General features: G+C 41.0%; 1 protein-coding gene across 4 annotated transcripts in view; it reads right to left on the reverse strand.

Annotated features, from left to right (window-relative positions):
- Positions 1-27643, reverse strand: part of LOC136872814 (probable 3',5'-cyclic phosphodiesterase pde-5) — a 1073569-nt gene that overhangs the window by 37424 nt on the left and 1008502 nt on the right. For all 4 annotated transcript variants that reach the window (XM_068227550.1, XM_068227549.1, XM_067146655.2 and 1 more), the window contains 3 exons: positions 18370-18596; positions 13397-13621; positions 9701-9914 (listed from right to left, as the gene is read on the reverse strand). In XM_068227550.1, coding sequence (XP_068083651.1) covers positions 9701-9914; positions 13397-13621; positions 18370-18596 — 666 coding nt within the window. The remainder of the gene's footprint in view (positions 1-9700; positions 9915-13396; positions 13622-18369; positions 18597-27643) is intronic.

Raw genomic sequence — 27643 nt, forward strand, 5'->3', positions numbered from 1 at the left:
AGTCAGTGTATGCTTCAAACAAGTTAAAATCCAAAAGAGAAAGAAATTACAGCTTATTCAGTTCGAGAAAAACGGTGGGTTATAAATGTCGAACCATTGTATCCAGTACTTCACAATACATTTTCAGTATGATTTCTGTTTGTCAATTTCCACATCACCAATTCGCTGCATTTTAACTTTAACATAATTTTCGTTTGATAAAACTTATGAATGTTCGTTTGTGCACTGCTTCCAAAACAAATAAAATTTATCACGTTTGTCATTCAGAAATCTTTTTAATTCATTGAACTTGAGAGCACAATATCTTATGTTATTAATTTTAGTTTATAAAATGTTTAACAAGATTTTTGCTTGGTCCCTAAAAGGCAGGAAACAAACAGCATCTATTAGACAAATAACAATATACCCGTTTGCTTTATGTTTTCAATATGTTCATCCCGATTAATTTTGAAGGCAAGGTTTAGGGATTCCTCTTCTAGTGCTACTGAACTTCAGTAAAACTATTTTGGAATTAACAATTAATTGTTTAATTAATGGCTTTATCAAAAGAGCTTTTACATCCGTCGATGTCCCTTCTGTCTTAGAACTGAGTGGAATTAGTCGCACAGACGGAAAATGCCCTGATGGTCTGACTTTAGTCCCATGGAACATGTAGGATGCCACGTGTGTCCATACTTTAGCACCATCTCATATGCCTCACACTTGGAAGGCTGCTGGTTCTGCTGAAGAATTGGCCATGCGTAATAAAAGGGCGAAATACAGAGCAGTAACGGACAACTACATCTTCGTGGTTTTCGCAGTCGAAATGATGGGGACGTGGTGTCAAGAGGCTAAAGGTCTGATTTCAGATATTGGCAAACAACTATCAGCAATCACTGGAGAATTCCTGAGGCAGCGGGTAGGAATGACTGTCCAGCGAGGAAATGCTGTCAGCGTTATGGGCACGTTTACGGAAAACGCTCCACTGGACACCTTAGACTTTCGAACTGGAGCGAAGCATAAGAAAAAAAAGATAGTCGAAATATTATTTTGTAACTATATAAATGTATATAGTTATTGTAAGTTCATATTTTAATTTGTTAAAAAACATTAGAAAGTAGCTTTCAGATGCAGTAATAAAGTTTTTAACAATGTATAAGTTATCTGAGTTTCACTGCATCAGGTCTCTAAACTTAATAGTACGGTATGGACATTTTTATAAAGTGCTACGCAGGTGAAGAATTTAGGATGATAATTTTTAGAAAGAAATCGCAAGATTTAGTGTACAATTTTAATTATTGTATTGGTGTATTATTTAACTTAAATGATGATTCTCAGTTATTTATTATTTCACCCTGTAGACTAAAAAAACATGTTCGTAGTAATGTTAGCCTCCATGGCTCAGACGGCAGCGCATTGGCCTCTCACCGCTGGATACCGTGGTTCAAATCCCGGTCACTCTATGTGAGATTTGTGCTGGACAAAGTGGAGGCGGGACAGGTTTTTCTCCGGGTACTCCGGTTTTCCCTGTCATCATTCATTCCAGCAACACTCTCCATTCTCATTTCATAGCATCTATCAGTCATTAAAATATATCACTTTGGGAGTGGCGACCCCATCATATATGCTTCATTCATTACATCCCTGACCCAGTCAATGACTGGAAAACAGGTTGTAGGTTTTCATTTTCAGTAGTAATGTTCCAGGTTTGAAGTCTTGAGAGTTGATCCATTTAAATTATTTGTAATATTATCTGTATTCTATGGTATTTCTTTCCTTTTATGTGTGATATCATAAAAGTGGGCTGGCTCTCTTTTGGAATTAAGATGGTCTAGAGGCTGTTCATGTCGTTTCTTTGGTACATACAGTATAACTGTTAATATCACAAACTCCCTGAGGATGGTTGCCCAGTTGTACTTCCTCTTAAAGCAATAATCACCACCACCACCACCACCACCACCAGTCACAAACTCCCTTTGTTGTCCAAGCATTCGTATCTATTGAAAATAAAAGATAAGGCCAGCAATACAAGGAACACGACTTCTTACAGCCACACAGCCATGTATCATTTGTGTACCAGAAATCATCACCTATTCTTTCTGTTACCATAGTTGATATACTGGGAGTGGGTCTCCCATTGTATGTTAGCAGCAATAGTTCGGCTAGAGAATGTATGTTTTAATAAGTACTCATGGAGCCGGCACAGTTCCTATCCTCGCCGCTAGATGGGGGCTTCATTCATTCTGTTCCTGACCCGGTCGAATGACTAAAAACAGGCTGCAAATGCTGGGGCTGTACCTTAATCAGGGCCACGGCCGCTTCCTTCCCAGTCCTAGAACTTTCCTGTCCCATCGTCGCCATAAGACCTATCTGTGTCAGTGCGACGTAAAGCCAAAAAAAAAAAAAAAAAAAAAAAAAAAAAAAAATCCAACAGGCTGTGGATTTTCAATTTAACACAGCACAGCTGTATCTCCCTTTAGCAACAACAAAGCCATTGCAAGCAGAAGACACGCGTACGATAATCACCACTGAACAGTAGCGGCGATTGGGAATTAGAAGGGGGGGGGGGTATACAGACAACAGAAAGTATCCGTGTTGAGGGATATAGCGGGCGGGCGGGGGTTATAAACATCAAAACTGAACAAAAAAACTACAAAAATGGTGAGTTTTTGATGCTCTTTGAGCGAATCTCGACAGAGAGGTAAAGGTTGACAGTTTACTAACTTAAGTGCGGCAATAATAGTTTTTTTTGAGATTTAGATTCAATACTATACAATAAAACTTTCACCAAAGAAACACTATTACACACGTAATACAATTAAATAGAAGTACAGCGTGATTATAAAATTAAAAAAAAACGAGCTCGATAGCTGCAGTCGCTTAAGTGCGGCCTGTATCCAGTATTCGGGAGATAGTAGGTTCGAACCCCACTGTCGGCAGCCCTGAAAATGGTTTTCCGTGGTTTCCCATTTTCACACCAGGCAAATGCTGGGGCTGTACCTTAATTAAGGCCACGGCCGCTTCCTTCCCACTCCTATCCCTTTCCTGTACCATCGTCGCCATAAGACCAATCTGTGTCGGTGCGACGTAAAGCAACTAGCAAAAAAAAAAAAAAATCATTTAGTATTTGACTACACTCTAAGAAACTAACAGACAATATTAAAGAGACTGCCAGACTGACGAATGCACGCGGCAAGCAGGTGAAATCATACCTCAGTGACCACGACCTTGGCAAAAAATATACCCCTGTTACCGTTCCTCATAGCATTTGCGAAGTCTCCACTACTTGATGTGGCGCTATACCAATCGGTTAGCCGCGACGAACGACATTTTGTGCGTATTTTTGAAAATAATTTTGTTAATAATTAAACATTTGCACAAATTGTTTTTTTTAATAATGTCTATAATTCCTAGTTTCAATCGGCTAAAATAGAATAAAAATGTAATGTTTTCTCTACCAAGTTTGGGGGGGGGGGGGCTTAGTCTCTGCTACTGCCACTGAACATTGCAAGCGATCACTGTTGTTAGCCTCTCGACTGCGGCATACACGCGAGCTTACTTCAGCTCTGTGGCAGTTCCCCACTGCATCGAATGCGCAAGCACGCCCCGACTGAATTCAGGCTCCTCATGTTGGCGTCAAAGAAACTAGAGATGAGCTTAAATGATATTTCACAATATCTGTGACACACAAATATCTGTGATTCAGTCACAGGAAGCATGAGCATATGCTTATTGTCACGGTCACTGTTTGGTCGCGGGTGGACAGTATGGAAATATTCTAGTTTATATGGACATTGTTGGACAGTATTTTTCGGAAGATTCGGGACATTAGAAGTTGGAAAAATAATATTCACATTTATAATTTGAAGTTTTAATAATATATAGGGAAAAGGTTGTCAACATGATGTGCAAGAAATTAACAAACGAAATGTCATTACGCGTGTCGTGTTTCCGGGATACCAATTATTTACAGTACTTATTGTAGGTTTAAAAATAAAAAAATAAAACGAATACTTTTATCAGCTTAATACAAAGATTCTTCCTATATACAGAATTATTGAGCAAAGTTGTCCACATTAAATATCCCGTGAACGGTTAAAGATGTTGACATTTTGTTTTCATTGTCAGTAGTGGTACCAAAGGGCTAATAATCAGACTTTTTTTACACATAGCCTTAAATCTACAACCATTACAAATTCAGCACCGTGCTTATTTTGAAAAATCGGACAAGTACTTCTCGAAAAAAGTACAGTGACTCGCATAATTATTCGGACAGACATGATTTATTACATTTTCCTTTGTATTAGTCATTTCAGTAATAATAAAATACTGATATAAATAAAATACAAGTTTCTGTAAGGTATATAAAAACTAAACGTCCATCATTATTCTAACAAACACTGTAAATGAAAACAGAACAATTAAAAAACAAAATCAAAACCAATATTGCACACAATTATTCGGACACTTGCCTTTTTACTTATGATCGTTATGGTTCAGGGTCTGATGGGTTTTCCTTTCATTTTAATTACTTCCCTGAGTCGACTTGGCATGCTCTCCACTAATTTCCGGGTATAATCGGGAGATATCTTCTGCCACTCTTCTTGAAGTCGGTTCTTCAGCTGTTCTCTAGATGGGATTGTTTTTTTTTTAAATATTTCTTTATCAAGTTTGTCCCAAAGATTCTCAATCACATTCAAGTCTGGTGATTAAGAGGGAGGATGAAGCACCTTTGGGCAATTCAACAATAACCACATCCTTACATTCCAGGCCATATGCTTTGGATCGTTATCTTGATAAAACTTAAAATGTTTATCAACCCCCATATTTTCGACACTCTTTTTCATATTGTCCGTCAGTATTCTAAGGTATTGAATGTAGTCCATTTTACCCTCAATAAAAACCAATTCACCAACTCCATTCGTCGACATGCACCACTACATTATTACATGTCCACCGCCATCCTTCACAGTTCCTTTCAGATTTTTCTCTTGAAGCTCAATATTAGGACGCATCCAAACTGTTATCCTCTCACCAGACTGAAATATGTTGAATTTACTCTCACCAGCAAATATAACGTCATTCCACCATTCATTGTGTTCTCTAACATGCTCTTTGGCAAACAGCATTCTCTTTCTTCGATTTATTTGATTTATGAAGGGCTTCCTTCTTGCAATACGGCTGTGAAACACTCTCCATATTGTTTCGGGATGCACTTTCTTTTCGGTGTCTGCGGCAATCTCCGTAACGAGTTTTGGAGCACTAAACTTGTTTTTTTTCCCTGATAATATAACATTCTTCTCTCACATAAAATGTTCCTGGACGTCCCGTATGCGGTAGATGTTCAATCCTATCTTCCTCCCGGAAACTTGTGATAATATCAGAGACCGTAATTTTCTTCATTTGTAACATTTTAGCAATTTGACGACGACTTTTACCTTTAGCACGGTGAAAAATGAGTAGCTGCCGCTGTTCGATTGTACTCTCTCTTCCTCTGCGGCCCATTTTCTCTTAAGTTGTACACTGTACTCTAACACACTGAATGTTTACGTTCATACTATCCATGGCTCTTCTACACACGATCTCTGAATGGCAACTGACTTGTGTCCGAATAATTTTGTTGAAGCACGTTAACTGAGTTCTGATGTTCCAGGGTCACTGGTTCTCTCCTGTTTTCTAAAAGTACACATTTCAACGCCGTGTTGAATCTGTCAAACTGGGTTCTATCAGAAACTAGTTTGCGTGTACAATATTATGTGTAGCAAAGGCTATAATTAACGTGTCCGAATAATTATGTGAGTCAGAGTCCTGCAGCCAGGCCCACCGCGCAGCACTTCAAACCCACGGGCTCCGGCAGCCCAGCCCGTACAGTGCCGTTCTCCTCTGACGCGGCCGCGTACTGGCCCACAGCACTGGTCTCATACAGCCCACCGCCGTCCAACGCACTGGGCGGGCTCAGTAGAATAACCTTGAGTACTTCTACACAATAACATGTGCACCGTGCATAAAGAAATGTTCAAGTCACACTACTATTCGGATCACTCGCTCTATGAATTCCCGTACGCTAATAACATACTGTGCCTTTGCTGGCGGGACCTAGTATTTACAGTGCACTGTGTCTTCTGGTATGGGCTAGAGCAATTTTGTTACTTTCATTGATCTGTCTCAGCTTTATCCTTGGCTTTGACAAAATGAAAGTGACTGAGGTATGAGTGATGATAGTAATGCCATTCCTTCTGCAGCCAGTCCCTGCTATGAATGGTGTGAAAATATTGCTCATAGGGTCAGTTGGTGCATGCATTTCAGTGGGCTTGGCAGACTGATATGTAATAGCAACTTCTGGCTCGGTGAGGAAAGCAACGGGAAACTACCTCACTCCCCATTTCCCTAGTACGCCTCTTCAGTGATGGCTAGGCCATCTATGACAGCTGATGGCGGAACTGTTGAGGATCCAACCAGCCTTCGGGCTGAGGACTAAACATACAATAACATACTTCAAAGTAGGTTAATCACATTTTGAAATTAAACGGTAGAGATTTCTCCTGCACTGTGATAATAATAATAATAATAATAATAATAATAATATTAATAATAATAATAATAATAATAATAATAATAATAATAATAATAATAATAATAATAATAATAATAATAATAATTGAAAACAAACAGAAACTTTATTATAAACTAACATTCGTCTTCAATTGACTTCAAGTTAACCAAAAATTAATCTAAATAACACGAAGCATATTCATAGGACTTCATTTATGTTTACCTCAAAATAAAATACAAACTGAAATGACGTGCAATATGCCAACAACAAAAACAAACATGAACGTAGCTTTTATTTAGTGTGCGTAGTTTATCGGTCGTTGCTAATGGTGGTGGAATGGAATTACTGTGAATGAAAAGAAGAGCATCAACATTGTCTTATTGTAGAAGAGACCGTCGTGCATTGGGTATGAAGCCCGCTGAACTGAAATTTCTCTCTGAAGCTGAACTTGATGCTTGTATACATAATACGTTCTTAGCGATCTGGTGAAATTTTGGATAGTTTTGTCCATTTGTTCTCCAATAGGACGCCATATCTATCTTTTTCCATTCCACAATTTTGCTTTAAACATCTTTTCAGGTAATCTGTTTGAATAGAAGCATCATGAACGTCAGGCCACGAAGAAAACTTCATTAATTTGGCAGGTTGTGGCATAGTCGTGGAGTCTGATGACACGGAAACATTAGAATGCTCGTCTTTCAAGCACACCTCGTTCATCATACATTTTTTATCTATACTCTATACTAATATTATAAAGAGGAAAAATTTGTTTGTTTGTAACGAATAGGCTCAAAAACTACTGAACCGATTTTAAACATTACTTCACCTGTAGAAAGCTACATTGCGAGTGAGTAACATGGGCTGTATTTTATTTTCAAAACAATTCGAGGTGGGGGGGGGGGGGATGGGGGGAATATAAAAATAATAGGCTAATATAAGCAAAATATCGAATTTGTCGTATAAGGACGAGACAAAGCTCAATTTAATCCTCTTGACGCAAAGAACAAAACTCGGTAAGCCCTGCGGGCCCGAAAACCATGTTTTAAGGCCCTAAAACCAACCGTTACGGAGATATTGGCACCACACTACCCCTGCTCTAGGAATCGGATAAAGTAATGAACTGCCGTAACCATGGCAACGTCAGCTTCAGGATTCTACAGCATTCTACAGGATTCTACAAAAAATCACGAAAACTTAACGCGTTACAGACATGAAAATTGATATTTGGAATCCTCTTTAAAAATAAAAGAACACAAATATTCGTTTACAAAGAGTTTCTGGGATAAATGAAACTCAGTTTTTCAGTGATGTTTTATACTTTAGGTATTTTCAGATAATGTCTTAGTACAGTACTGAGGAACGATTACTTTTATCAAATTACGAAATCCACGCGAGAAGCCGCGGATAACTGCTAGTGTGTACATAAAGTTCACTGCAGATCGTACAGCACACAAAATTAACGTCTTTCCCATCACCGTCAACTTCAGGCTTGAATACCAACCAAATACGACTTTTTAGGATCCGGTTCAGAAGTCTTGTATTGTGCAGTTTTTTGTTCGTTTGTTTCTTTCTTTTTTACTTCACGTTTTTTGCCACGGTTTCTTTTCTTTTGGAACTACAGTCCACATTCGTTTCCGATAACAGGATAGACGGAGAAGTCAAACTGAAAACCGCAGCAAACTTGATAGTCTCAACTCGACCGTAATGCAACGCACTCAGCTGACACGCAGTACACTGTACACATTAAAGCAGTCAGCCCATACGAATGACATGGCGCTGCCCAGACCGGCCCGTGCGATGACGTCAAGGGCTTCGTTTGTGCGAGCCTTCCAAAGCCCATTGCGGTCTATTGCCGAAGCAGCTCATGGGCTGAGCCGCTCTGCAGGACTCTGATGTGAGTCACTGTATTATGTATTCAAACGTGCTTTATTTGTCAGCTGGGGACTGTTGCGCTACATAAACATGAGCTAGCTGTTGACATACGGAGTTGCTAGATATTCTCTCTACTGTGCTCATAAATACACTGTGATGAAATGTTTGATTTAACACCTTTAATATCGCCGTAGCGTGATCCAAAGTATACAACTTAAACGATATTTTGACACAGGTACTTCCGTGACAGTGTATCCGATATATCGGTGACAGGAAAATATCGGTGACAAAGTAGCAGGCTGTGACCATCTCTAAGCGAAACACTGTGAACCGCCGGTAGTTCACTTCTGTAGTGAAGTCATAAACAGTATTTATTCGTTACGTGTGTGTATTTAGGTTTTAAATCAGTGGGTAATTGTCTTGTATTGAGTGAGAGTTATGCGATAAGCTTATGTGTATGATTCCTTTATTTAACATCCCCGGGTTCGATTTCCGGCCGGGTCGGGGATTTTAATCTCAATTGGTTATTTCCACTGGCCGGGGGACTGGGTGTGTGTGTCGTCCTTAAAAAAGGAAAATACAAGGAAAACAAAGAAATAATTATAAAAACAAGAAAAAATCAGTAAAAAGTCTACTAAAACAAAAAAAACAACATTAATACTGTGATCTTTTGTAAAGTCATTTACAGTATTTATTTGTTGCATCTGTTTTCTAGTCTTCATTGCCTGGAGAAATGTATAAAATGCAATAAATGCATCCGTCACTCCTCGAGCCCATAAGAGTTATTTGTCTTACATTTCAATGCTGAGGTTTTTTATGTGCCGTAGTTTACCTCTGATTCTGTATAAACAAAAAATAGATAGGCCCTGTAAACACCTCGTCCTCTTTAGTTCATAAAAATAATTTGTAACTTAGTTTCTTCCGCTTCTTGTCTTGAACTTAAACACTGAATTTTACAAATTAGTGTGCAGCCATTTTCTCGTGATGGTGTTGAGCAGAGCCGTTCGATATGGCAACCCTGTTTTATTAACATGGATTGAGCTATAGCAATGTTTTAGAATGTATTTTGTCAAACTCTCAGTCAGGTGATGGTTCAAGAGAACCGAAATATATTCTGGTGAAATAAATGACTTTCTATTATGTAGCAATAATGAAAAGTTGTTCTTAAAAATGAACTGAAAGGTGGAACAATATCATATTTCTGGTAGGAGTATTTGTAAGTTAATACAGAATCATCATGAGGTTTATTGTGTGTAATAACAGCTTAGTAGTCAGAATAGCCAACACATTACACACCTTCGTGAAGGTACCGACGTGTTTGTTGACCATTTGCACGACCCCGATGACGTTACCACGGATGAAGATAGGCATACACAGGATGGAGTGCGTCCTGTAGCCTGTTAACTGGTCCACCGTGCGGTTGAAACGTGGATCCGAATACGCGTCCACGATGTTGAGGATCTCGCCAGTTAGCGCCACCTGGCCGGCGATGCCCGTCCCGACTGGAAACCTGCACATCATAACATCTCATAAGTTCATATAGACTGATAGCCCTAAAGTCTCTCTGGTAATGGAGTAGTCCATACAGTACAGTAGGGTGACAATATTTTCAAAACAGAAAGAAGTGACATTTTTCAAGGCACAAAACGGGAAACATTTGATTAGAATTCATCATTACACGATTTGAATATATCATAGGTATCTGAATAAGTTATTTCCCTCTTGCAACAAAGATCTGAAGCATATTATCGACTTTTGCCATATTTTAAAGGTTTTAACAGTACAGTATTTCAACAATGATTTGTTCCAAAACATATCACACAGGAGCATTACGAACTATAAACATTGATATAATTTCCTTATAACATGACAACTTACAGAAGAACAGTAGACTAGATCATAGAACTGTGAATTACATTATGACTTATAATTGCAATCATTCACACATACTTTTCTGAAGAAACTATTTCTTCCAAAAGTTTTTGATCTTTCAACGCGACATTTTTACTCTTTGTTGTTAGCATAGCTGATGCAGCTACAAGTTTCGACTTATCGAAGAGCTTTTAGAATACTGTAGGAACTCCGAAGAATCGGACGTGAAGAGCTCAATCCTAAAGCTCTCCATTCTGACACCGAACTATGCTTTTCTTGACAAAGCTGAATATTAGAACTCATTTTGTGCAACTCTACATTGTACATTAATCATGCGAAAAATACAGGAAGAGACTGTATCAGTATACCACACGAAATGTTCAAACTGCCCTCCGTTAGCACTCATACATGCATCAACCCCCACCTCCCGCATTTAATCCCGAAAGCATGGAAATAAAACGTCGTCGGTAGATGCAGAGTGGGTCTCGGCCCTCCACTGGCCACGGCTCTGTATTTGGGAGACGAGACAGGGCTGGACTTCACGGCTGATCCCCACCATCGGCTGTTCTGAGAATGGTTTTCCATTCTCCCGCACTAAGGCGAATGCCGGGACAGTTCCTAGTGTAGGCCACGGCCGCCAATCCCCTCACCTTCTCCGAGCATCTCCTTCACCGTAACAAATCTCCCGGCGTGAGAGACGGCGTCACCGTCTAAGAGACCCGCCTCCCCCTTCAGGGAAGGAATGAAAACATTTTAGTAATAGTAGTTTGTTTGATTGTCCCGAACAGATCCAAAAACTACTGGATCGATTTCGCTGAAAATTTATCAGTTTGTTGTTATTACTCCTGAGAGGGTTTAGGAAGTTGTTGGAACGGAATATGATAGGTAGTTTTTATGACGAGTAACTTATTAACTATCTCACAGAACAACTGATGACACAACTATCATGGTCCCTTCTATACGCAGAGGAAATCTTCCTAGTTGGTGAAACACGCCAATATGTCGAGCCGTGGTTTCCCATTTTCACACCAGGCTGTACTTTAATTAATGCCACGGCCGCTTCCTTCCCATTCCTAAGCCTTTCCTATCCCATCGTCGCCATAAGACCTATCTGTGTCGATGCGACGTAAAACAAATAGCAAAAAACAAAAATGTCGAGGCAGCCTTAGAACTTTGGAAGAAACCTTTGCATTATCTGTTCTGTAACTTCGCCAAGACAGAAGTTCAAAGTCCAGTCAATACAATTTTCTTAGCGGGAGAACCACTGGCAATGGCGAATAAATTCAAGTAACTGGGCTCAGTTATTACCACGGACACGACGATTGATGATGACGTGAAGCATCGCATCAACGTTGGATGGACCAAATGGCGTTTGCTGAGAGACGTCCTATGTGACAGAAGAATGTCTATAAAGCCCAAGATATACAAGTCTGTTTGTTAGACCTGCCCTCACTTACGGCTCCTGAGTGTTGGACAAGGCAAAATAAGCATAATCAGCAAATGCATGTAACGGAAATGCGGATGTTGCGCTGGTCAGCGGCTGTCACCCTCTTGGACCGAGTGTGCAATGAGCATATACGACGATCATTTGGTAGGGCCCCTAGCGAGAAAGTGGAAGAGCGGCAGTTGCGCTGGTACGGACTTGCACAACGTCGAGATGAACATCATTCCCTTAAGAGAACTCTTGCAATCGACGAACATAGAAGAGGAGAGCAACATGGTGGCATACAGCCAGAAAGGCCGTGAATAGAAACGGCATTCCAGTGGAAGAGACGTACAACTGCAGGGAGTACTCTCTAAGGATCAGAAGAGCCGACCCTGAGTGATACTTGGGAGTGTCCATTTAGGGCACACCACACATACGGTCAGGAACGAATAATAATAATAATAATAATAATAATAATAATAATAATAATAATAATAATAATAATAATAATAATTACAAAGCCGCACCAAGACAGGACCGACCTTGAAGGACAGATTGTGGCTAGGCGACAGCGACTTACTCTGTATCATGATAGTTCGGTAAGAATTGCTGTATATAGGAGGGTGGGAACACGCCGCCCTGTTTTATGAAGTACCCTTCTTGCCAGAAGTTCATGTAACTAGGCAACTCATTGCCGAGATATCTGTTTATTTTCGCACCAGATGGAAAAACAAAGAATGTCATGTATCCATTCGCGTTGCAATGAACATCATGCAAATAAATCGCCATTTATGTAAGCATACAGAAATAGTTTGATCAAATTAATAGAAATAGGAATCTAGAAAATAGAACGTATTTACAATAGCTATTTCCTAGGCAGTATTATTGGACATTTATGTTCCCATATAAACCAAACCAAACCAAACCAAACCAAACCAAACCAAACCAAACCAAACCAAACCCCATGGCACTACAGCCCTTGAATGGCCTTGGCCTACCAAGCGACCGCTGCTCAGCCCGGAGGCCTGAAGATTACGAGGTGTCATGTGGTCAGCACAACGAATCCTCTCGGTCGTTATTCTTGGCTTTCTAGACCGAGGCCGCTATCTCACCGTCAGATAGCTCCTCAATTCTAATCATGTAGGCTGAGTGGACCTCGTACCAGCCCTCAGGTCCAGGTAAATTACAAATAAATGTAATAAGAAACATGTAAATTTAAAATAACCAAAAATAATGAAGAACAATGTTAATAAAATTACATAAGCTGGAATTAATTAAAAACAAATTTTGTTTATTGAGGCGTAACAGCGCACGTCGGGTATCAGCTCGTATAACATTTCTTCTTCATCTTCTATGTGTGAGGAAGGTGTCCTGTTCAAGCTAGACTAGGGGAGTACCGGGCAAGTTGGCCGTGCGCGTAGAGGCGCGCGGCTGTGAGCTTGCGTCCGGGAGATAGTGGGTTCGAATCCCACTGTTGGCAGTCCTGAAGATGGTCTTCCGTGGTTTCCCGTTTTCACACCAGGCAAATGCTGGGGCTGTACCTTAATTAAGGCCACGGCCGCTTCATTCCAACTCGTAGGCCTTTCCTAACCAATCGTCGCCATAAGACCTATCTGTGTCGGTGCGACGTAAAGCCCCTAGCAAAAAAAAAAAAAAAAAAAATACTAGGGGAATGTGTACTCAGCAAGACCCACCTGATCTCCCTCGACGTGGGTGGCTGGCAGTCGTTCTCGCAGCTCACCTCGCCACTCTCGTCTTCCATATCGCTCACACCAACATCGAAGATGCGGGCGTACAGCTCTTTGTTCTTGGCGTCTAAAAGGAACAGGGAGGCTCGGTCGGCGTCCACCAGCCTTTGCGCGAAGTTCATGACCTTCATAACCAACGTGTCCATACTCACCATATCCTGGAAGATGGACCTGTGGACATAGAACAGTCACATTGTTAAACAGATGTGTTGACGAGATTGCAATCAATCAATCAATCAATCAATCAATCAATCAATCAATCAATCAATCAATCAATCAATCAATCACCAGTGATCTGCATTTAGGTGGCAGTTTCCCTATCACGTCTCTTCTTAAAACATATCAAGGAAGTTGGATATTTATCGAACATCTTTTTAAAATTATTTTAAAATTTACAGTATGCTTTACGTCACACCATACAGATACATCTCATGGCGACGATGGGATAGGAAAGGGTAGGCGTTGGAAGGAAGCGACCGTGGCCTTAATTAAGGTACAGCTGCAGCATTTGGCTGGTGTGAAAATGGGAAACCACGGAAAGTGGGGTTCAAACCGACTATCTCTCGAATGCAAACTGATAGATTTCTAGATTGACAGATTTCCAGAAAATAGAACTCAGAGAGTTAGAGTAGGTGGAGCTTTATCTGACAAAAAGGCAAAGTCACCTCGTACAGGCCATGAAGGCCCTTGGAGGAGTGGAAGGTAAAGGCTTCCACCATTGTTAATCGTGGCACGTGATGGGGTAGAGTGGTTAGCTCTACGCCCGATCGCCTTTGCCTCCAGGAATTAACCTGGTACTCACTTTTGGTGTAGGCTGAGTGAACCTCAGGGCCATATCCACCTCCGGAAGTGGAAATCTCGTTTCTTAAATTTTACGACTTCCTGACGGGGATTTGAACCCACGTCCTTCCGGGCGAACCGAGCACGCCTTTACCGCCTCGGCCAGGCAGCCCCTAGGAGCGTTATGTGATCCCGTAATAATTAAGAGGGGAATTCCTCTAGGCAGTATTATTGGACCTTCATGTTCTCATATAATGTTAATTTTTTTATTTTTTTGTTTTCAAAATCTTCCTCCACTTGGAGGCTGCCAAAGTCAAATAATACACAAACAATTTCATTCAAAAATAAAAATAAGTAAATTATGTCTCAGTCTGGCGAGTGTAAGTGGTGTATGAGTATCAAAAGAGAACCCAGCCCCCAGTCGATGAACTCCTTGGTGTTCATGTCAAAGGTCTTCATCAATTCTATCGTCTTCTTAGGGACTGTCCTTCTCACACCGGTCATGAGACCTCTCACTTCTATGTCGTCCAGTTCGTATTTGTTCTTATAATACGGCACTGTAGGTTGGTACATAGACTTCTTTTCTTAGTCCACTTCTTCTGTTTGGTCGGAGTGTGTTTCGAATCTTACTGTGGGGTCTAATATATATCCTTTCTTCCCTTTGTTTGCGATCATATCAATCCTTCTCGTGCTAACATTAATATAATATAATTTCGCGTGGCTATTTCTAGCCGAGTGCAGCCCTTGTAAGACAGACCCTCCGATGAGGGTGGGCGGCATCTGCCATGTGTAAGTAACTGCGTGTTATTGTGGTGGAGGATAGTGTTAAGTGTGGTGTGTGAGGTGCAGGGATGTTGGGGACAGCACAAACACCCAGCCCCCGGGCTATTGGAATTAACAAATGAAGGTTAAAATCCCCGACCCGGCCGAGAATCGAACCCGGGACCCTCTGAACCGAAGTGCAGTACGCTGACCATTCAGCCAACGAGTCGGACCGTACTGCCATTTACTGCCATGGACTTCCTCATGCACTTGAAATCCTTTCTCTCTGAGCGTCTGTGCTATGGAGGACCTGATGTTGTGATGTCTAGTGTTTCGAAGAGCTTCACCGAAGGCACAGGAACCCAAGACGTGAGGTAATGTTTCGGTCTCACTACATCTTCTGCAACGGGTAACATCAAAGGACCTTTCCGGTATACCTCTTACAGGTGCAACGTTACATGGCACTTTCAGCGCATCTCTCCACTCCGTGCTAGAAAGGCCATCATGGTTTCTAACCCAGCTGTTTGCAGGAGGGAACTCCATGGCCCTCAACTGGCAACAATTTTCAAATTCGGATTCTCGTAATTTATTTCTGAGTTTCTTGGTGTCATGCTCACCGTGCCTGTTCTTCATATCCTCCGTTTTACCATTTACGTTTAACTCAGTTAAACATCTGTTAATTTTTCATCTAGGTTTCTAGTGGCTTCGATATATTGGTTCCCTTCCCGTTTCAGAATGTTGCAGCTGTTTATATTCTGAATCAAGGCTTCCCAGCTTGATCTAAAAACACCTAACCCTTTGTACCGTTTATCTGAGTAAATCATAGAATCCGGAGTGTCAGTAGGAAGGGATAAGATCTCCTTTAGTGTACTCTTAACGAGTTTATCGGCATCTTCCAGAAATCGCCGCGGCATTTTACCTGCAGAAACGCAGTCAACGTAGGACAAACTGAAGAATTTAGAATTGAAAATTTCTGATCCGGATGAAACCAGGGACAGGATGATAACGATGTGAGTTTCTGCTGAAGGAGTGTCATTGATTTCTTGCAATCAAATAACATAGTATCTGCATAATTTACTGTAAGTATTTGACACATTCGTTCCTCGAAATACATTATCTCCATACCTTCTTCGACTGTAATGAGCCCTTCGTTTATTTCTCCTCTACTGATATTGATAACTTCAGATTTTTCAGGGTTTATGGTTAGACCAAGTTTACGAAACCTTTGTAAAGCTAGTTCCGTCAGTTCTATTGCAGAGTCTCGGTTTTTTCCTACAATAACCGTTTCATCTGTGAAGCCTAGTATTGTTAAAGGTTGCAGTCCGTTGGCAAGAGAATAACCACGCGTGTCACATAGCTCTTTTTTAGCAATTTCTCGAAAAATGTGATCTGTTGCAAGATTGTATAAAACTGGCGACAATGGGGATCCTTGCATTACGCCACGGCGTAAATTAATGGGATTCGTTCTCTTGAAGTTGGCCTGGATTTGAGTTGTACTATTCTCCTGAAGCTTGCAAATTATGTTGCTCAGCTTGCTTGGCGCAGTTGACGTACCTTAAGTGTAAATGGCCCACGTTGTCGAAAGCCTTGCTTATGTCTAGGAAGACCAGAGTAACATCTTGTTTGTTGTGTTTTGCTGAGTTTAACACAGATCTGAGTAAAGCGGCGTTTATGACGGTGCTAGGTGATTTGATGAATCCTCTTTGATGTTCGCTAATTGGATGTAACTCCTTAACCTTGCCGTCGAAGACCTTCTCGATGACACGACGAAGGACTAATTTGAGTAAAGAACTGAAATCAGGGATAATGCTCTTTGCGGATAATGTTATGCTGTATGTATGTTTGGTATTCAGCCCGAAGGCTGGTTTGATTCTCCACAGCTCCGCCAACAGCTGTCATAGCTTAGGTGTCACTGAAGAGGCATACTCGGGAAATGAGGAGTGATTTAGTTATCCGTTGCTTTCCTCACCGAACCAGAAGTTGCTATTACATATCAGTCTGACAAGCCCACAGAAATGCATGCACCAAACGACCCTATGAGCAACATTGTCACACCATTCATAACAGAGACTGGCTGCATAAGGAATGGCATTACTAGCATCACTCATACCTCAGTCACTTTCATTTCGTCAAAGCCAAGGATGAGACTTTTTTTTTTGCTAGGGGCTTTACGTCGCACCGACACAGATAGGTCTTATGGCGACGATGGGATAGGAAAGGCCTAGGAGTTGGAAGGAAGCGGCCGTGCCCTTAATTAAGGTACAGCCCCAGCATTTGCCTGGTGTGAAAATGGGAAACCACGGAAAACCATCTTCAGGGCTGCCGATAGTGGGATTCGAACCTACTATCTCCCGGATGCAAGCTCACAGCCGCGCGCCTCTACGCGCACGGCCTACTCGCCCGGTAAGGATGAGACTGAGACAGCCCATAGTGCACTGTAAAACACTACATCTCGCCAGCAAAGGCATGTGTATAGAGTAATAAGTAAGTTACAAGATTGTGAGCGACTGACAAATTGACCTCGACAATGTTGTGAGATGGACAGTTGGCAATGGTATGATGATAAACATGGTTAAGAGTCAGGTTGTGAGTTTCACTAATAGGAAAAGCCCTCTCAGTTTTAATTAATGCGTTGATGGGGTGAAAGTTCCTTATGGGGATCACTGTAAGTACCTATGTGCCAATATAAGGAAAGATCTTCATTGGGGTAATCATATAAATGGGGTTGTAAATGAAGGTTACATATGTCTGCACATGGTTATGAGGGTACATAGGGGTTGTTAAGGATATAAAAGAGAGTGCAAATAAGTCTCTGGTAAGACCCCACCTAGAGTATGGTTCCAGAGTATGGGACCCACACAAGGATTACTTTACTCGAGAACTGAAAAATCCTAAGAAAAGCTGCTCGATTTGTTCTGGGTAACTTCCGGCAAAAGAGCAGCGTTACGAAAATGTTGCAAAGTTTGAGCTGGGAAGACTTGCGAGGAAGGAGACGAGCTGCTCGACTAAGTGGTATGTTCCGAGCTGTCAGTGGAGAGGTGGTGTGGAATGACATTATTAGACGAATAATTTTGAGTGATGTTTTCAAAAGTAGGAAAGATCACAATATGAAGATAAAGTTAGAATTCAAGAGGACAAATTGGGGCAAATATTAGTTTACTTAGGAAGATGAGTTAGGGTTTGGAATAATTTACCAAGGGAGATTTTCAATAAATTTACAAATTCTTTGTAATCATTTAAGAAATGACTAGGTAAACAAGAGATAGGGAATCTGCCACCTGGGCGACTGCCCTAAATACAGACCCTAAGCGCGTGACACCTGCTCCGTCATACACTTATGTTTCTTGTGAGCTGTGGGAGGAACATTGGTTACTCACTTCACTACTGCGAGAAGGAAGTCGTTTAGCTTGCGCTGCTTGCTCATGGACAGGTACAGATGAGCGTAGTGCAGGGCGATTCCTCCCCACACCAGGTAGCTGCTGGCTATCTCTTCGTCTTCCTCGTGGAAAGGTGGCCCTGGATCATGCCGCCACATCTCCAAGACGGCTGCTAGTTGGCCGTCGGGCTGCATCACCGGCTGGTATAACACGTGCGCGCTGTCGCCCTGAACACACATGTTATATTTCATGTCACAGATTAAACAAAGATACATGTAACTTCTCCGCTACAGGGAGAAGCACAAAATCATTGAAATGTTTTTGGGTTTAGAAGACAAGAGACCGAGTACAGAGTTTGACACAAATATGTCTTATGGCTGCGGGTCGTCCGACAATTTGTGTAACGTAACGCGACAAAATGTGTGACGGAATTGTAACCATAGCAACAGTGCAGGCTGTGATGTAAGGTATGGATGGATGGTCAGACAATGCAACCTAGCAATGGTGCCGGCTGTGATGTAACGTATGGATGGATGGTCAGACAATGCCACCTAGCAATGGTGCCGGCTGTGATGTAAGGTATGGATGGATGGTCAGACAATGCAACCAAGCAATGGTGCCGGCTGTGATGTAAGGTATGGATGGATGGTCAGACAATGCAACCTAGCAATGGTGCAGGCTGTGATGTAAGGTATGGATGGATGGTCAGACAATGCAACCTAGCAATGGTGCAGGCTGTGATGTAAGGTATGGATGGATGGTCAGACAATGCAACCAAGCAATGGTGCAGGCTGTGATGTAAGGTATGGATGGATGGTCAGACAATGCAACCTAGCAATGGTGCAGGCTGTGATGTAAGGTATGGATGGATGGTCAGACAATGCAACCTAGCAATGGTGCAGGCTGTGATGTAAGGTATGGATGGATGGTCAGACAATGCAACCAAGCAATGGTGCAGGCTGTGATGTAAGGTATGGATGGATGGTCAGACAATGCAACCAAGCAATGGTGCAGGCTGTGATGTAAGGTATGGATGGATGGTCAGACAATGCAACCTAGCAATGGTGCAGGCTGTGATGTAAGGTATGGATGGATGGTCAGACAATGCAACCTAGCAATGGTGTAGGCTGTGATGTAAGGTATGGATGGATGGTCATACAATGCAACCTAGCAATGGTGCAGGCTGTGATGTAACGTATGGACGGATGGTCAGACAATGCAACCTAGCAATGGTGCAGGCTGTGATGTAACGTATGGATGGATGGTCAGACAATGCAACCTAGCAAAGGTGCAGGCTGTGATGTAAGGTATGGATAGATGATGAGACAATGCAACCTAGCAATGGTGCAGGCTGTGATGTAACGTATGGATGGATGGTCAGACAATGCAACCTAGCAATGGTGCAAGCTGTGATGTAAGGTATGGATGGATGGTCAGACAATGCAACCAAGCAATGGTGCAGGCTGTGATGTAAGGTATGGATGGATGGTCAGACAATGCAACCAAGGACTGGTGCAGGCTGTGATGTAAGGTATGGATGGATGGTCAGGCAATGCAACCTAGCAATGGTGCAGGCTGTGATGTAAGGTATGGATGAATGGTCAGACAATGCAACCTAGCAATGGTGCAGGCTGTGAGGTAACGTATGGATGGATGGTCAGACAATGCAACCTAGCAATGGTGCGGCTGTGATGTAACGTATGGACGGATGGTCAGACAATGCAACCTAGCAATGGTGCAGGCTGTGATGTAACGTATGGATGGATGGTCAGACAATGCAACCTAGCAATGGTGCAGGCTGTGATGTAACGTATGGACGGATGGTCAGACAATGCAACCTAGCAATGGTGCAGGCTGTGATGTAAGGTATGGATGGATGGATGGTCAGACAATGCAACCTAGCAATGGTGCAGGCTGTGATGTAAGGTATGGATGGATGGTCAGACAATGCCACCTAGCAATGGTGCAGGCTGTGATGTAAGGTATGTATGGATGGATGGTCAGACAATGCAACCTATCCATGGTGCAGGCTGTGTCTTATGGCTGGTTGCCGTCTGAAATAGGCAGACGTTGAATGATGGGCATGTACGAGAGACATATTTATGATCATTTAATTTTCGCAGAAGGAAGACTGGTTTCTTTCTTTTTGTTTTTCCCCACTTAGTTGTCTCTTATGATATGCAAGAGTTACATCCTTTCACTCCAGTAGCGGCGATTGGGAATTAGAAGTGCGGGGGGGGGGGGGGGGTTAATTTTACAGGTGGGGGCGGGGGAGATATATACATTAAAAAAGAAGCTACACAACTGTGAGATTTCTGATGTTCTCTTAGCGAATTTTGACAGAGAGATGAAAGTTGACAGTTTACCAACTTAAGTACGGTAATAATAGTTTTTTGAGATTTTGATTCAATACTATACAATGAAACTTTCACCAAAGGAACAATATTACACATGTATTACAATTAAACACACTTACGGCCTGATTATATAATTATAAATAATTTAGTATTTGACTACACACTAAGAAACTGCTAGACTGACGAATGGGCGCGGGAAGCGGGTGAATCCTACCTCGGTGGTATGCTATTGCGCGCGAGGCTCCGCTACTTGCTGTGGTGCTATACACATCGGTTAGCCACGACGAACGGTATTTTGTGGGTATATCTGCTAATAATATTGTTAATAATTAAAAAAAATTAAACGAAAGATCTACTTGATAAGACAACAAGGCTTGTACAAATTGCTTATTTTTCATAATTGCTAGTTTCAGCTGACTAAAATGGAATAAATGTTTTTTCCACAAAGTCGGAGGGGGGGGGGGAGGCGACTGCCCCTCCTCGGCCCCCTTAATCGCCGCTACTGTTTACTGTTTCACTCCACTACATCGAAAGAAATATGTAGGCCTATGATCTACGACCAACAAAATTATCGCTGATTTAGCACACAATTTTATGACCTTAAAATTGGCAAGTTACGTAGAGTATTACGAGAAAAATTCTGTTGCCTTCGGCGATGTTACTATGTTAAGGGACTTCGCTGTGACCTAGAAGAAATGCCAGTCAAGGACAGTGGAAAGTCGTCTGAACCACCACTGTTTGTACCTACTGTTTATAGAAGGCACGCGGTAATGTGAGGAAGAAGATGACAAACACTGATTGCCTGGTGCACACGCTGTCCACGCTAATTCCAAATAGTGTCCCAGACGAAAATACCATTCCATGTTAAATGTTCGATAGAAACTGTAGATAAACGGCTAATATATAATGACAAAATGGTTACAATATACATTTTTATAATTTTTTCTTGATATTCACAAAATGTTCTGGAGGAATACGTGGGGCTTATCCTTCGTCCATCTACAAAGGTGAATTTTAGTTCTGGTATCTCTGGAAGTTTCCCTGTTGAGGTTCGTGTTCATCAAGGTTCAGCTTTGAGCCCAGTCTTATTCAATCTACTTATTAACTATCTCACAGAACATCTGATAACACAACTACCACGGACCCTTCTATACGCAGACGACATCGTCGTAGTTGGTGAAATACGGGAAGAGGTCGTGGCAACCTTAGAACTTTGGAGAAAAGCTTTGGAGACAAATGGACTCAGAATAAGCGTACGAAGACAGAGTATGTGTTCTGTAACTTCGCCAAGCCACAAGTTCAAGGTCCATTCAATACAATTTTCTTAACGGCAATGACGAATAAATTCAAGTACCTGGGCTCAGTTATTACCACGGATACGACGATTGATGATGACGTGAAGCATCGCATCAACGTTGGATGGACCCAGTGGCGTTTTCTGAGAGACGTCCTATGTGACAGAAGGGTGTCTATAAAGCCCAAGATATACAAGTCTGTTGTTAGACCTGCCCTCACTTACGGCTCCTGAGTGTTGGACAAGGCAAAATAAGCATAATCAGCAAATGCATGTAACGGAAATGCGGATGTTGCGCTGGTCAGCGGCTGTCACCCTCTTGGACCGAATGTGCAATGAGCATATACGACGATCATTTAGTAGGGCCCCTAGCGAGAAAGTGGAGGAGCGGCAGTTGCGCTGATACGGACTTGCACAAAGTCGAGATGAACACCATTCCCTTAAGAGAGCTCTTGCAATCGACGAACCAAGAAGAGGAGAGCAACATGGTGGCATACAGCCAGAAAGGCCGTGAATAGAAACGGCATTCCAGTGGAAGAGACGTACAACTGCAGGGAGTACTCTCTAAGGATCACAAGAGCCGACCCTGAGTGATACTTGGGAGTGTCCATTTAGGGCACACCACACATACGGTCAGGAACGAATAATAATAATAATAATAATAATAATAATAATAATAATAATAATAATAATAATAATAATAATAATAATAATAATAATAATAAACAGTGAATCGCCCAGTAAATTGAAAAGAACTGTCATGTAATCAAATCTCTTATGGCCAAAAATGGAAAGAATGTGCTAGACACTGGGAAGACCCCTCGTCATGGAGGGGGAAATGCCATTATTCAACCCACGCTTCAGTGTTTTAGACCACTTAGAGGCAAACTAAAACTAGGAAATCATTAAATTCATATTCTTGGAATTTTTATGAACATTAGAGATACCAACACTGGAGATGAGACCCGTCGGATAATGGAACTGTGTAACGTGATGCAATCTTCTACCACATTTCGCGCACCAAAAGCCCAGATATACTAAGGGTGACGGGAGAGTAAGATTCATTCTTTCTTCGGTGTTACGCGAGTCCAGGTCTATGTCGCTCTGGGCCAATTATTAATGTGCGGTTGATAAATTGAACATTCAAGATTAGTTATTGGTAAGAGTGAAGTACCAGTCTGTGGTAAGAACTGGTGGAATGTGAAATAAAATAAATACTCATATCGTGTGAGTATTAAGTTTGCCCGCGTTTGGTGATGAAACGATAAATTAACGGCATATCTCGGCATGGTGTTACTAATACAGTCCTTTGCCTGTTAAATGTGTTAGAAGGTGTAAATCTTGAAATATGAATAAGAAGTTAATTGATAATAATTTATGTGGTAAATGTACAGTGTTTCGTGTAAATATTATGTCAAGGTAAGAGCATCCAAGAAGAAACGTGTGAGATAAACTTGAAGATTCGCATATATACGTTAAGTGTTTAGAAGGTAAGAAAAGAAAATTAAATACTGTTGTTAATTAAGAATCTTCGAGAAGAAATGTGTGAAGTGTGTATAATTTGTATCAAAATGGTGTGTTAGGCCTTAATTGGGTGTACGGCGAATGGCTATGTCTGAGAACATGCCATTGTTCAGCAGAAATCCAGGTAGGTGATATGATTTGTATTCTTGAAAGTGTATTCTGCAACGTTATGTCGTGTGTGAATACCGGCCGAAGTTTCAGGCTGATAGTTTGTTGTTTTTCTTTGCTTTGGTTTGAGTGCTGTGAGGCACAGAGATGTTATGAGAAGTCTACGCACATTTTATGTTGAAATCCCTTAATTTCAGATGATTGTGTTAAATCGGATTAAAGAAGGTATCGGGTAAAGATACGCCAGTCTGTCGTTATAGAATCTGTGTGTCAAGATTCTGTGTCAAAACATAATGTAAAATATAGTTGAGTGTTGGAAAATTTTGGTTTTGTGGGTATCAGGTAGAGATATCGCAATGTCTAACTAAAGTCAAGATCGGCGTGATTTTACTATCATTTAACATTTCATGTTTACTACAAGTTTGTTTCAAGAGTTACGTTGTTTCAGTACGATGATTAATCCATGAAATAAGCCACGATATTAAAGAAAATAAAGAAAGAAATAAAATAAAAATGAGATCGAAATGGGCCATATAACACTGTACAAGAAATTAATCTGAGATCATATAGACATTCAAAAGCCGTGATAAGAAAGGACGATCCAGCAGAGACAATGTTGAAATAAATGAGTTCAGCTGGATTCCGGGATGGAAATGCCCCGAGGGAGAATCGAATTTAGTATATGTTGATGCCGGGAAGATGTAATACCCCTAGGAAATAATGCGTTTTAATGCCGGGAGGAGGAAACGCCCCGAGGATATAATGTGTTAGAATGTCGTGGGAGGCATGTGCAATGTCCAGGGTTCGAGAATAGTTTCGTTTTAGGAATCATGTGATCTCCGAAAGCTAGATGTTATGAGAGATAAATTCAATTAAAATGAGTTTATTATAATCTGGCTTGTTCCATGCAGATTCACCGCAGGCAGAAAATTGACAGGAGACCCGGAATATGACCGAAAAACCGCTAGCGGAAGTGTGAGATATTTTTAGAATACCGCTAGCCCGTTATCAGACGACTGTCTGGAAGATTAAGAGTTTTCGACTGAAGTTATAATACTGTATTATGTAAACCTCGCAATTGATAGAGATGATATTTTGTATAGTGGATTAATAGCTTTTGAGAGGCGGAAGAGTTTATTATGGCGAAATCTTGACGCAATTAGTTGTTTTGGCGGTAGATTGTTAATTTGTGTTGTGGCGAATTTATCGGATGGGGTGATAGATGATGGCACTCGTCTGTCACGCACCCACAATGGAATTTTGGTTTAATTATTAGATGGCCTCAGTTCTGGTTGTCTGGGGGACCACCGGGGTCTTGGAGTTGTACAGTAGTGGTCTGTTAAAGACGTAATGATTGCGGCTAGACTTATACGTATTTTGATTAGTTGGTTAGTGGAGCACCCGGATAGTTGTGAACAATGTAAATCATGTTAGGGTTAAAAGAACGTAACGATGCAGAATGATTATGTCATGTCATTATATTCCATACTTTTGTAACAGCGGAAAAATACATCCACTAAGAGAGAGAGAGAGAGAGAGAGAGAGAGATCACTAGTTATAAAATCAGCATATGGTGATGATAGTTGTTTTCAACATTCATGAATTCAATTAAATGGTCAATGCAATGATCAGTAACCAGTTTATTTACAACATTAATGAATTAAGTTAGATGGTCAGTTAAGTCTGCAATGATCAGTGTCTGGTTTATTTTCAGCATTCACTAATTCAGTCAGATGACCAGTTCAGTCTGCAATGATCAGTGTCCAGTTTATTTCCGACATTCATGAAATCAATTAGATTGTTAGTTCAGTCTGCAGTGACCAGTGTCCGGTTTATTTTTAATGTCCAGTATCCAAGTTAGAAGGTTAGCTCAGTCTGCGAGGACTTGTGATTAGTTTATTCTGGTGAGAATTCATATTTTTGTATAATAATTATACGATCATTTTAGTCTGCAATGATAATTTGTCAGTTAAATTTTATTGGTGTTGATCACTAAAGTAAGTGTTTGTGATAAAATTTGATTTTGATCCATGATAGCACTGGTCATAGCTTTGTGTAGCACATTTCATCAATGGTCAAGATGATGGTTATGATTACTGAAATAAATAACAAATCGTTCTTTATATTGTACCCGGATGAGATGGCCCTAGTTTTCATGATTTGATTGTTATAAGATGAATGCAGACATATCAGAATATTAAATTATGTACAGTGTCAGCTGGTGTGGACGGAAGAATTTCAACATAGTTAGACATATCGCGACAATCCGTCGCCACAGTTTAGCCTGTCCTAATGGGGAGAATATTCTTGGTCAGAAGCTAAGAGGATTAAATCTAGAGCTCACAACAACAGAAGTAATGACTATAAGGAAGTGAAAGAGCATTTATTTCTGAACAAGGGCGAGGCCAGGTGCATCACCGATACAGAGAATATGACGTACGAGTATTTCCAACGGCTCGAGGCATGTTGTGTTGTCAAGTTGGAAGGAAGAGATTTTAAATTAAGCCATGCGGTGTTGACCAATGGCAAAATTTAATCAGAGGCTCGCAGATAAACCAACGTAAGAGAAACTCAGAGTGAACTCCAGTTAGCTTCTCCGATAACAATAATTAAATTATTCCAACCACAGAATTGAATAGAGGGGATTTTTGTGATATCATTCCCATGTTGATTAATTGTAATTGTAATAAATTAAAGTAATGAATTCTTGAAAATGACCCACGCTATCTCTCCATTGGTCAAGATGAGCACGCCATCAGGGACGCCGACTTAGCGCGCGAAAGGTGGAGGACAGGAATCAAGTGATATCTCCATGATCGCCGAACGATATGAGTTCAGAATACGACACATGAATGTGTATCACCAGTTTATTAAGTGGGATAAATTAAGAGATCCAAATCCATCTGCATATGCCGATTTAGGATAACCAACCCCCCTCCCTATGAGATGACCACGGATGACCCCGGCGGGAAACCATATCGTCCATAAATAACCAGCAGTGGGACCTCACATCACCAGTTGTTACCAGTCATCAGCTGTTACCAGTCACCAGTTGTGACCAGTCGAGCTTCACATCAACCAGTCGTTTGAAATAATTTGATACGCTGACACGGTGACTCTGTAACTCAGTACTAGAAAACGCATTATAGATTCTGTTAGAGTTGGAAATACGTTAGTAGTCATGAAGGTGAAGACGAATAGTGATAATTATTCACTATATCGAGTGTAAATTATCAATATCACTGTATGCGAAATTAATACATTTCTCAACATTTCATGTGTTGGAATTTAAAGGATCGACAGAGCCCAAAATAAATATTTCATGATAGACGGTGTAACAAATATTGTAGCAGGGAACTGTAGGAGCGAGGCGATCACGAGACGGTTTCGTATAGTTCAGGAAGTGCGGAGTGAAGAACGCGATACGCGCCGGTTCGAATGAAACGACACTTCGTCGTAATGTGTCAGGACGTGTGATTCGGGCTCAAGGAAGAATAATTGTGCAAATGTAATGGGTCTGGAGGCACCTATAAGTGTTTTTTAATTCTTGTATAAATTAGTGTAAATTCTCTAAGTAAGGTATTAATCATTGGTAGTCGCGCAGAAGTGTTTTATTGTGTTAAATTTATAAAGTGCGATATGATGGACGAGTAAGTTCCCATGGGGCCGTGAGGCTTCTCATCCGCTACGAGACAATGGAATTCTACATAGGAATGAGTACACAAATTTAATATTTGGGGATGTTATCGCGACTAAACGGGGTTCAGTGTAGATTAATCATGGTTACTTAACATGGTTCGCCTCACGAATCCATGATTTTTTAAGATAGGCGGACAAACTAATTTATATTAACGTAATTATGGGTTAGATTAATTAATTGAGTATTTGTTTGTTGTATATAATGTAAATATGGGATATATTTCTTTCAATTAATGCATGCTGTTTGTAATACTTTAAGTTAATTTCAAGTATTAAATTCCTTTTTGTGCTA

The sequence above is a fragment of the Anabrus simplex genome, chromosome 1, assembly GCF_040414725.1.
Source record: "Anabrus simplex isolate iqAnaSimp1 chromosome 1, ASM4041472v1, whole genome shotgun sequence".
Classification (NCBI taxonomy): Eukaryota; Metazoa; Arthropoda; class Insecta; order Orthoptera; family Tettigoniidae; genus Anabrus; species Anabrus simplex.